A 12,789-nucleotide genomic window follows, 5' to 3' on the forward strand; every position below is an offset into this window, starting at 1 on the left:
TTTTGATTTACACACACACAGATTAGCCAGTTTTAGTTGTATCATAGATTGAGTTCTCTGCCAGTTCCTTTCATTTTGTAATTCTTTCTTGTCCTTTTCCTTCTCCTTCCCACTGAGATCTCTTCCTCCCTACAGTTGTTTCTGGTGCTCTGTGCTGTGCCTCTTCGGCTTCTTAATTATTTTCCTAATCCTCTCCATCTCAGTTCTGGATTACTTAATAGGTGGACTAAAGGCACTAGCAAAGCTGGGGCACCAGTGAGAGAGGGAGAGAGGTGGGGGGGGGAGGAGGAGGGAGGGAGAGGTATTATGTGTCAACCAGTAAATCAGCATATTTTGTAATGAGAATATCTAAAACGAAGCCATCTTAATTTCAATAAATGTAGGTTTTGTTTTACAGTTTATTATTTTTAAAAGCTATGCATTTTATGTGGTGGAGGGCATCATACTCTATGTTCACTGAGTTAATTCAATTTTTTCTTTTTAAAACATAACCATCATGAACATGAAGATGATCAGTTATCACCCCAGGTTTGTGGATTCATTTCATTTTCCTCAAATTCTATATGGATTGGGTCAAGGGCTAAGGTTAGAGTCATTAAGAACAAGTGCTCAATGTAGATACGTCCTAATAAATTTCAGCTCTTGTTCTAACATGGAAACTGTCTGCTATGTCTTGTGATTTCCTCTAGCAAGCACCAAAAGGAGGGTTATTACTGAAGGTAGACAGCAGTGAAATGACTAACACTGTTGGCATTTAAATCATGACATTAACCCTGGCTAGGATGATTGGTTCTTTAGTTTCCATTTGCAAGTATTATTTTGTTAATGGAGAAAATGCCAAGATTCAAAAAGAAAGACTAATTGTCACTTCTTGAAACTTGACTTTTAAGAATATTGCTTCTATTCCCCTTCTATCCCCTGGGAAGCAGAAGTGATTATATGCCAGTAACCAGCTACAATAGATCAGCTACAAAATATTGGAGTAGATGAAGACTAAACCCCAAGTGCTGAACACTCAGAGTAGAAGATAAAATATTCTGTGTGGAGAATAGAATTTGTATTATCTCAAAGGCTGTGTGTGTCTGTGTGAGAGAGAGAGAGAGAACAAGAAAGAAACAAGGATGGGAGATTGAAGTAGAGGATAGAAAATGAAATCCTGAGAACTCTAAAGAAGCTGCACTTCTGAGAAAGAGGGAAGTGGTTTGTCGTGGGTGGAATAGTCTTTTTTTGCCCCCAACTCTGATCAGTGTTGAGAATGATGGACAACAGGTAGGAGAGCGACCCATGAGTATTGGAACTTTACTGAATGGATTTTAGCCTTCCCCCTGTTTTCCCTATGGTCTGCATGTAAATCTGCTGGTTTCCTAGTGATGTGGTTCACAGGAGTAGAAGAATGAATCCTAATTTGTTTAATTCGAAGGTGAGAATTAGGAGGTGAGAGAAAGATAGTGGTTTTTTTTTTTTTTAAGATTTTATTTGTTTATTTGACACAGCGAGAGAGAGCAAGAGCAGGAACACAAGCAGGGGGAGTAGAAGAGGGAGAAGCAGGCTTCCCATGGAGCAGGGAACCTGACATTGGGCTCGATCCCAGGACCCTGGGATCACAACCCGAGCCAAAGGCGGAGGCTTAATGACTGAGCCACCCAGGCGCCCCTAGAAAGATAGTTTAGATATGATCAGTGCTTGTTAAATTTATAGTTATGCTTCCTAAAATGAAGGCAACTTTTATTGGTGCAGCACTTTGTAGCTCACAACCAACTTTACAAATATGCTATAAATTGATTTTATGAAAAATGTAGCTCTGCCCATTCCCTGTATTGTACTTGAAACTCTGACTCATACTTAGGGGTTCCAGGAAGATGATTCTGCAGGGCCGCAGTGTGGATCCAAGAGGGGAACGTTCAAGGACAGGGAGACTAGCTAGAGGCGCGAAGAGAGAAGACGAGAACTGTGAGGCTGGATACGGTAACGGATTCTGTAGAAGGGACAAAGAGCAGTAACAATGGGTAACATGCATGCAGCTTTCACACTATATCTGTATTTAACTCTGACAAAAATACTAGGGAGTCGATCCTATTATTCTAATTCAGTTGGGGGTCTATCCCAACTTTACAGGTGAGGAAACTGATGTACAGCAAGATGAACTAACTTATCCACGGTTACACAGCTAGTAAGTAGTGCCTCCAGGATTTATGCCTCAGCTAAATGGCTCCAGAGTCTGTATTTTAAACCAGTACATAAGGTTTGATTCTAGATGACCAGGGACAGATGATGGTGAGGGGCAGGCACCCAACTGAGAAATGATGATGAGCTCAGTTTGGGTATGTTGAGTTGAAGTTCACAACAGAGCATCTCCGCAGAAAGTGCAAAACTGGTTCTCTGGTAACATACATCTGTCAGTTACCAGGGTAGAGGATCAATGAAAGTCAGAAGAATCAATAATGGAGATAAAAGAGCAAAGGCCCCAGGACTGTCAGAGTTAGAGGAATAAGAGGAGAGTTGAAGTGGAATTAAAAGTTGAAGTGGAATTAAAAGCTAGAAAGCTGCAGAGAACCACCTTCATACAGTCTCGGAAGCCAGACAAGGCAAGATTCTAGAGAAGTAAGAAATATCCAAGAAAATTCAAGATTAAAAACTGAAAACAGTCTATTGGATTTTGAGCAGAAAAATAATAGAATCATTTCTAAAGAGAAATAATACTTTTAACTATTATTAATTGAACTATTTATCTGTAATGTGCCAGGCACTTCATCTCTAAATATGTGAGTTGTTCCTTCAGAACAGCTCTGAAAGGTTGATAACATATTACAGATGAAGAAATGGAAGCTCAGAGAAGGAAAGTAACTCATCTAAATTCCGTAATTGACAAAACTGAAATTAAAACTGAGATTTATTCAACTCTAAAACCACCCTTCCCCTGGATTGACACCCCGCCCCCCGCCAAACAAAAACAAAATAAAACAAAACGAAGTACAAAACCCAGCAACCTCGTAGGAGTTACAAAAGAAATGGATGATGAGAAATGGATTGAAAGTGGTAATTTGTGTGACTGTGTCATGACCTCATTTTTGTTTTGTGGTCCCTGATGTAATAGATTTATGTCTGGATTTATTGATTATTACTACACATATTTTTAGAAGGTAAAGACGTCGTACACTGCTGTTTCTACACTTCTCCCTAGCAAAGCATTCCTGCCTCAGACTCTTGTTAATGCTTATGGGGGATGGTAGGTTGCCTCTGGCGAAGTGATCTGGAGCTGTTCCTGACTCTCAGTCGCATGACTACCCCACCTCTTTCCCTGCTTCCGCTGATGAGTCATCTCTCAACTGTTCTCCCAACATCCACGGAAGTGAAGTAGTGGATTAAAGAAAAAAATAAATGAGAACGAGAAATTATTTGCGTGGGAGGGTGCCTGGGTGGCTCAGTGGGTTAAGCCTCTGCCTTCAGCTCAGGTCATGATCTCAGGGACCTGGGATCGAGCCCCGCATCAGGATCTCTGCTCAGCGGGGAGCCTGCTTCTCCCTCTCTCTCTGCCTGCCTCTGTGCACTTGTGATCTCTCTCTGCCAAGTAAATAAATAAAATCTTTAAAAAAAAAAAAAGAAGTTATATGTGTGGCCTAACATGGCCTTTACCCTTGCTGTGAATGCTCTCAGGTGTTAATCTAAACTTTTCTCCAAAGAAGGACCAGGGATCAAGTTTATAGCTGCTGTTTACAGCTCTGTGTTTAAGGCTACCCAGAACACGCCATACCTAAAGCTACAAAAAGAATATTTAAAAGGTTGACCAGAGGTGAAGCAGAGCTACCATTCCAAAAGAAACGATGATGAAACTTAGCTTCAGAATATGTTCCAAACTGCTCTAGGAAATCTGCTCTAGGAAACTTTACTTTCTTTGTAGATTTGCATATTTGCTTAGTGTACCAGAGTTTATTCTGTTTTTATTAAACCAAGTTTATTCTATTTTTATTAAACCAAGCTTTATTCAGCTCTGTACTAGAGAGATTATAATCTATGAAGCAAAAAAACTTAAAAACAACAAAAAACCTACACCAAAAACAAAAACAAAACAAAAAAAGAAAACAAACAAACAAACAACAACAACAAAAAAAGAAAAAAAGAAAAGAGAAGAGAAGAAAATCAAAGTCATTATGCAGTTAAAGGAAAGAGCATAAAAGGCTCCTTTGGTCACCAAAAATGTGCAAAGAAACAACTAGTAAAGTTGTGCTTTCCCAGAATATTTCTTTCCACTAATCATGTAAGGATTCATCAACAATTTCATCACAGGGGAAAGGCTGATGAATCTAAATTTATGACTGAACATGTGTGCTAGGAACCAATGAAATCAGCAATCCAGAAGTCTCAGTGAAGGGTGGGGGTGGGGAGTAGGGTCTTTAAAGAAGGAAGACTTGAAATCTCTCCAGTGAATCAGGATACCACTTAGTGTAAACCATGAGTTGGCGCTTCTCCTTCAGATTGGCACTTCCTTCTAAACTTTTGGAAATTAACCAGTGTTGTAATTAACACCTTCCTTCACCCGGCGATATGTGCTTCTCTCAGTCATTAAAGAGAATATGATCCACATTTTTTTTTTGATCATGAGGTCACTGCAAATAACTTGAAGCCCTTCCTTCCTTCCTTCCCGTAGGAAGTGTGCGTGATGGGTGGACCCTCAGGGCACAGATAAGGTTTCAGAATTTGCTGCCTACCCCCTCTAAGTGGTGGAATCACCCAGGGTGCTCAGCTAAACAACAGGGATGGAGTGGTGGTGGCCTTCCCACACCTGGGCTGACCACCTCTCTTGGTTCTCCCCAGAGGCCTCATTTCTTCCACTGATAGGCTCTCAGGATGTCACCCACATTTCTGTCCCCAAGTCCAGCCCTATCAGGTATAAATAAGTAATTTTTACAAGAAAATGCTGTTTTACTGTTAGATTAGAATATATGAATTTCCATAGCTGACTCTAAAATGAATACAAATATGCTCCTTTTGGAGTCAGCTATGGAAATTCCTTTTGGGAGAAAATTCCATTATTCTGAATCACCAAAATGTTCTTCCCTTTACAAAATATTTCCCACATCTGCCCATTTCAACATGGACCGACAACACATTCCTACCTTCAGATATTTGTTGAAACTTCGGCTCCTCTTTGATCCTCTGGATAGGTTGTTCCCTCTGTCCTATACCCTCATGACACTGTCCATTTCCCTTTCTCACACCTGTTGCTCTTGTAATGGTGGTGTCTTCTCTCCACCGGGCTGCAAGCTGTATGGACAGTGGGACAGGGTCTGTCTTGTGTGCCACCGTGTCCTCAATGACAAGCATAATACCTGGCATCTATCGAATTTGCAGTGAATACTTATGGAATATTGCTAAGTGAACAACTTCAGTTTCCCTCTGAAATGGTTGTCTTTAACACCTTTCAATTATAATTGACTTTACCCAAAATCAGTGCACCCACAAACTTCGCAAGAACAAAGAACCATGCAGTGATCATGGTACTTACTGTTTGCATAGCATGGTGTGGTTTGCAGAGCTCTGTTTTCTCCATTATGGTATTTGCTTCTCACAATCACACTGTGAGCTAAACAGGGTGGGCATTGCTGTCCTTATGTCAGGTGTGAAAAAGCTGAAACTCAGTTTGCATGTCTGTAAATAGTAAGCAAGGACTCACTTCCAGTACCCGCTGCTTGCCCATGGCACCACCCTGCCTCATGGTTGGTAAACCCTTCCACTAGGGTTTTCCCCCTATACTTCCAGAAACATCATTAACCCTTCAAATCCACTTCATTTGCAATTGGGTTAGTATCGTTTCTTTCCTCCCAAATTGTTTCCCCAAACCATCGGCAGAGTTGAAATCAGGGGCCTGGTGACTAGCTCAGAATTCCACTCCACTAAATGTGAAATTCCCACCCTCATTCCCTGATCTTACCAACAACAAACGTGTCCTTTTCTGACCTTATACGAGTGCACGGCACCATGCCAGCACAGAAGGAGCCCCCAGTGCAGCCTTCGTAGACAGTGCACCCCAATTCTCTATCACAGAATGAGCTGAGACCGTCTCCCATTGGAAGGGACCATAGTCAGCAAAAAGGTACCTTTTTTAGAGCTGAGTCACGTGGAGGACCCGTGGTGGCTAAATTTCCATTCATTAGTTCAGGTGTTAACCTTCTCCTGTCCTGTCACTTGCCCATGTTGTTATTATGAGTTAGAGCTGTTACTGAAATACAATACGTCATCGTTACATTTTGGTTCTGTTTCAATGGACAAACAGTAGAGGGCCAGGAGACAAGTTCCAAAGCCTCTCCAGGCTCCTTTACAACAGGGGCCCCAGCCCAGAAAACTGCTGAGGACTGTCATAGGTGTTGGGTATTTGAGTCACTGTCCCATCCTCTGCAAGAAATTGCCTTGTCAGTTGCTCCTTTACCCAAGTTTGGCTTGGTTAGGATTAACAAATGACTCCGGCCACTTTCTGTCTCTACTGAAAATTCTCCAGATGCTCTGCTCATTCTCCGTGAGGATTTTATAACCTGGAGCTTCTGTGTCATTTAAGTACAGTACGATCCTGTGGCAACATGGGATTCACAGAGTCTTGGTGTTGCTAAATATCCTTATTGGGCAGTGTATCAGCAATATGGCTTATTTACAAAGTAGCTTCTACTGCCATTTTTAAATTAAGAGACTTGGATTGGTCTGTAATTTGCAAGCAATTTCAAATGTGGATTAAATTTGATAAAAGTTTTTAGTATTGATTACATTTAATGTATTGCACATATTTACTTATAATTACAACTCAGAGTTAAATGAAACCTGCTTCCTGCAGGTAATATTAATAAAGGACAGCCAGATAAAAATGATTTGGCTCCTAGAATGACAATATGAAAAAAACCCAACTGTGAAGGGGATCAACTTATAGTACTTAAACAATGTCGTAAAGACCATTTTTACTTCTAGAGACATAGTGGCTTTATAAATACAGTGTGGCAGCATGCCCTTCCTCATTCCAGGGGAGTACAGATGAACCATGCAATGTGTGTATTTTTGGCAGAAAAAGGAACATTTCCCTGATAATGAACCTCACATTTCTCTTGCTTTCAAAGTAATAAACGACTGGTGGCCTTAGTGCCCATGCCCAGTGAACCTCCGTTCAATACGCGAAGGGCCTACACCAGTGAAGATGAAGCCTGGAAGTCGTACTTGGAGAATCCCCTGACGGCGGCCACCAAGGCGATGATGAGCATTAATGGGGACGAGGACAGTGCTGCCGCCCTGGGCCTGCTCTACGACTACTACAAGGTAGATCCGGCAGCCCCGCCTCCCTCCTGTGCCCGCCCCCAGAGACGCCCCTCCTCGCGGGTGGGAAGAGTGGAGAGAGCAGAGTATTTCCGCGCTGGCTGTGGAATTCAGCCTGCTCCTGTTCTCGCTGCCTCCCTGCGTTCCCATCCCTGGAGCTCAGCTTCACCATCGGCCCCGACGAAGTTTTCATTTTAGGACCTTTATTTCTGTGTCCTCTGTTGACGTGCACGCGTATTATCTCCCGCTTCACACCGTATTACAAATACATCCTTGCTGCCATTTTTCACTTTATGATTATTGGTGAATAAAAATATTACAGGGGCACCTGGCTGGCTCAGTCGGTAGAGCAAGTGACTCTTTGGTTTCAGGGTGGAGAGTTTGAGTCCCAATTTGGGCGTAGAGATTATTATTATTTTTTAAATTACATTGCATGACTATACCTTAATTTAGTCCTCTCTCAATTAGGGGCATTTAGGTTGCTTTTAGATTTCTTCTTTTATAAGAACATTCGGGGTTTCTAGATTTATTGTTTTTTTTTTTTTTTTTTTTTTTTTTTTTTTTTTTTTAGTTTTATCAGGAATATTCCAGTGAGTGTTTTGTGGTCGACTTCTGCAGCAACTCCAAAACCTAATTTTGTTATAACCCTGTTTCCATTTGTTTTGATGGGTACTAAATGTTTATTTTGAAAAACCTTTACAACAAAATGAGTATAGTTCACTTACCTTACAAAAATACCTGCCACACAATACCTTCAAAATAGGAGTGTTTCAGGAAACCTAACGGGAAACACTGGTCTGTCTCTTAGAAAGGTATGACCTGCTCCTGTAGCACTGGTGAAGTGTAAAAAAATCAACACGTATTTACTGAATGAGGAGCTTTATTGCCAGCTTTGATTCTAAACACCACTGGCTTATGCTGGGAATTGGCACAAAGGTGAGAATGGCTGTGTTTATTTTCCTCTTGGGCACAGTGAACGCTTTAGTTGAGCGTAAGAACTGAGTCCCCACCTCCCCCTCTTCCTCCATTATGAGATCACCCAAGAGGAACAGTTCTCCTTTTAGTAAGCTTTAGTCTCTTCTTCCTGTTTTCCTCCCTGTTTCCTGCTTGCTCTGTCCTTCCTGCAGTCTTCACGTTTGCAAGTCTTGTTTCCTGTCTCGCTCCTAAACCAGAGTTCTCATACTGTCCAAAGATCCCTTACTGACCCTGATGTAATCACTTGGGACATGACAACTTCCTTCTGTGACTTTTCTAACTATAATAAACTAATAGATTATTTAATAGTTTTGTAAAACATTGAGGAAACATATCAAGATATATTTTGAAGACATATATTCTAATTTTAAAAAACAGATTTTATTCCATCACTGTGAAATGGACATCATTTCAGATATCTGTATTAGATGGCAATTCTTTTGTGTTAATGAAAAGAGAAGTATACTGCAGGACAAAATACTTAGTAATTTATGAAAGCAAGGTATTTTATTTCCCCATACATTCTGAGGATAATTGTTAGTAAATATGGTACCTAGTTACCTCTCCTCTTGGATGTTTTTGATATTTCAAGGATAGTTGAAACATTTCTGTCTGTAAATGTGTTGAGATGCAGAATAGGGCATTTATAGAAAACTCAGTTTGTTGCCAAGTCTATAACTCTTTCTGTTGAATTAATATTTTTCAGGATTAAATTATTACTTTAGGATATAAAATATTTAAATAAAATGTTTCCTGAGACTGCATGGATGAGTAGAGTTACATGGCTTCTTTTATTTCACACAAATTTATTATATTTTTGCTTGAAACATTTTCAACATTAAAGAATTAGTCTTGTTTCCCAAAACTGTGTGCAAAAAATGATCATTTTCAGGCCTTAGTCAGATCTCTGACCATCACGACATACCTATGATGGTATCAAGTTAAAACAAAGTTAAATCTACTTTGAGAATAGACCTTCCTTCTGTATGAAGTAAAATACTAATGAAACAAGAGATTGTATTTTTTGAGTATGCTTGGGGAAGTTAAATTATTGTAACAATTACTGCTGTCTTATCACTTAAATTCTGTAGATTTTTTTTATACCTCTTTGGAAGTGCTAAGTACACCATTCTTCCACACTCCTGTGGCTAGACCACATCACCCCCCGGGACAGTAGGGGGCTTTATCAGAGATAGGATGTGTGACGCACAGCAGGCACTCAAGAAGTGGTGATCTCTGTCCTTGAGAACTGCAAAGACATATCTTGGTATAATACTTCATACATTTCAAAGTCTTTTCATGTACATTTTAAAACTATCACCAGAGCATCACTGCAGTGAAGCCCATCAGGTTTCATATTTTATAGTTCAGGCCACTAAGTGGGATTTCCTCAAGGTCACAGTACAATCCTGTACATTTCCTAATTCCATTCCATTATGCCGTCTGTGTTAGTGTGTGGGGCTGTCATAACAGAATACCATAGACTGGGGGGTTTAAACAGCAGAAATTTATTTTCTGACAGTTCTGGAGGCTGGAGGCCCAAGATCCTGGTCCTGGCAGGGTTTTCCAGTGAGGCCTCTCTTCCTTCCTCCTGCTGCGTTCTGGCTGTGTCTACATGTGTGGGTGTATATTTCTTTGTGTATTTCTCTGTATATTTCTCTGTATTTCAGTCCTGTTAGATTAGGGCCCCACTGCTGTGACCTCATTTAATCATAATTACCTCCTGAAAGGCCCTATCTCCATGTACAGTCACATTGAGGGTTAGGCCTTTAACACATGAACAGGGATTTGTAGGGATACTTTTGCAGGAATACAATTCAGTTCATAACCTGTCCACCATTAGAAATTGCCTTTTTATTTTTATTTATTTTTTTAAATATTTTATTTATTTATTTGACACTCAGAGATCACAAGAAGACAGAGAGGCAGGCAGAGAGAGAAGAGGAAGCAGGCTCCCCGCTGAGCAGAGAGCCTGACGTGGGGCTCAATCCCAGGACCCTGGGATCATGTCCTGAGCCGAAGGCAGAGGCTTTAACCCACTGAGCCACTCAGGCGCCCCAGAAATTGCCTTTAAAAAAAAAAAACTCCATTCAAAGCATATTAAATGGGAATTCTCAAAATTTAGGGAGTCAGGTGTAAGCTCAGTTTTCTGTCTAGTTCAAGCTACTTATCAATAGCAGCGCCAAAGTCAAGTGTGAGCTTTTGATGAATTTCAGGCATGACAGGAAAACAGGACAGATTCCATTATTTAATGCATTTTAAAAGTGGTTTGACTCCCTTTATCTTACTCCATTTTTCCCTGAGGGAACTGGTGGCTCATCATTATTTGATTCTAGTTCTATGAAAATATGCTTATTTGGCTAATTTGTTCCCATTTGTTCTTTGGAGTGCTGGAAACCAGTTTGTTGGTTTGCTTGCTTGTCCATTTATAAAGCCATCTAAATATCTGTCTGTCCGTCTGTATATCCATCCGTCTGTCCGTCCATCCATCCATCCAACAAATATTCACTAATTAGCTATGACCATCCAGCAATGGTGATAGTTACAGAGGTGGAATGGATATCCAAAGGCAGAGAAAACTTCGGTGGCTCTGCTGAGAGGAGGAGTATTGGATGTTTGAGATACAGTGTGACTATATGCACTGCAGTGATCTCACCTAAGTTGAGGTGGGAGCTTTTTGGAACTGTGTTTTCAAGAAATGGAAAGCACTAAAGAATTTCAAGTATGAGCATAATGGGATTAGACTTGCATTTTTAAAGTCACTCTGGATCTTCTTAATGGATCCAGAATGGATTTGCTGGGACTAAGTGGAGGAGAAGGGAGACCAGTTGGGGCGCTGATGCAGTAGCCCAGGCAGGAGATGTCTGAGGCTGAAACGGAGGCAAACATCCGGAGGGAAGTGGGTGGATTTGAGTCACATGGGAGTTAGCCTAAATGTCTTCAAGACTCATATTAGAGCATGTATCAGAACTTCAATTTTTTTTTTTTCCAGAACTTCATTTTTAAGGCCGAATAGTCTGTTGTATGTATATACCACACTTGGCATATTCATTATCTGTAGACAGCCATTTGGGTTGTTTCTAGCTTTTGCCTCTTGTGAATAATGATGCTGTGAATGTTTATGTTTCTCTGTCATCTTCAGTTGATGGTAGGAGCTATGTTTCATTGGGCTCATTTCCATCTAGCACTTAGCAATGCCTGGCACATTGTAGACCCTCAACATTGACATTTGAACAAAAGACTTACAATTGATTTATTTTTATTTAACCAATACTTACAAAGTACCAGATACTCAGGTGCTTTGAAAAAAATTAACTCACTTAATTTTAGTAAAAACACTGTTAGCCATAGGACTGCCATTAAGCTTGGTTTACAGATGGGAAAAATGAGGCAGAGTTTATTTAATGGTAGAGCTGAGATTCTAACCCAGACATTCAGGTTTAGGTGTTGACTGGTAGCTACGCTGCTTTGCTGCCTCCCTCATCCAGCTGACTGGGCTTGCATATATATATCCGGGTGAGTGGAAACCATAAGAATTTCTAGAAGAATCTAGAAGAGGGATGCTTCTCATTAAGGCTCTTTTATGTCAACATAATGAAGGTTGCAAAGGAGTTTGACTAGCATGAAGATTGAGAGATGTAGCAAAAAAACACAGAAATAACAAACAAAACATCCAACCAACCAACCAACCAACCACACAAATAAATCTAAACCTACTATTCATGTGTTTGAAACTATGGCCGAGATAAGCGAAATGATCCGTGCTGCTGTAAGACGATTGGATGGTGGTCAGAAATGAAGCTGGTAGGCGCCCCTCTTCTCTCTAGTAGCACTTTCTCACCCATCTTTCAAGTAATGTGTTGGCATTGTGGTCTCAAAGACAATAAGGAAAGTGCCTTTGAAGAAAAATTGTGGAAGCAAGGCTATAAGCTACAGAGGGGTGGTGGTTAAAGGCTAGTCCTGGCTGCTGTTCTCCTGTTGCACACTGCGGGCCCATACCCAGGTGGCTCCCCTCTGGGTCAGCACTGGAAGTTCCTCATTAGAGTGGAGGGTCTGTCCCTGTTCTTTGAGAGGATGCTTGTTGTAAATCCAAGATGATTTCTGTCTGTTCCAGGATCCAGTTTCAATCTCCACTCACGGTGCTTGTTTCCCCTCATTCACTCCCAAGGTGGGGTGGGCTTTGGGCTAGTCAGGTCCAGGCAGAGCTGCCCATGTCAGCAGGTGCACAGCAGAACCATGATCATCATGGCCTTCCGTTTATCATCACCCCTTTGTGTCTGATCCACTGTCATCGCCACTCATGCTGCTCATCTTTAACCATCAGCTGCCTACAGTAAATCTGCCCCCTTTTCCCAGAGAACGTTCCATTTCAGGCGCTTTGCTTCTGCTGGGCTTCTGCTTAGTCACAGCTGCATCTGTGTAAGTCTGACTGATGGTTGGTGATATTTCTAGGTTCCTCGAGACAAGAGGCTGCTGTCTGTAAGCAAAGCAAGTGACGGCCAGGAAGAGCAGGATAAAAGGTAT

The 12,789-nt window shown here is 41.1% G+C and overlaps 1 protein-coding gene across 3 annotated transcripts in view; it reads left to right on the forward strand.

The window, feature by feature from the left end:
* Positions 1-12,789, forward strand: part of GRHL2 (grainyhead like transcription factor 2) — a 161,496-nt gene that overhangs the window by 40,456 nt on the left and 108,251 nt on the right. For all 3 annotated transcript variants that reach the window (XM_013064756.2, XM_013064754.2, XM_013064755.2), the window contains exons 2-3: positions 7,098-7,293; positions 12,718-12,785. In XM_013064756.2, the coding sequence (XP_012920210.1) occupies positions 7,126-7,293; positions 12,718-12,785 (236 nt within the window). In that variant the 5' untranslated portion in view covers positions 7,098-7,125. The remainder of the gene's footprint in view (positions 1-7,097; positions 7,294-12,717; positions 12,786-12,789) is intronic.

Source organism: Mustela putorius, unplaced genomic scaffold, assembly GCF_011764305.1.
Source record: "Mustela putorius furo isolate JIRA1106 unplaced genomic scaffold, ASM1176430v1.1 tig00000228_pilon_pilon_pilon, whole genome shotgun sequence".
Taxonomy (NCBI): Eukaryota; Metazoa; Chordata; class Mammalia; order Carnivora; family Mustelidae; genus Mustela; species Mustela putorius.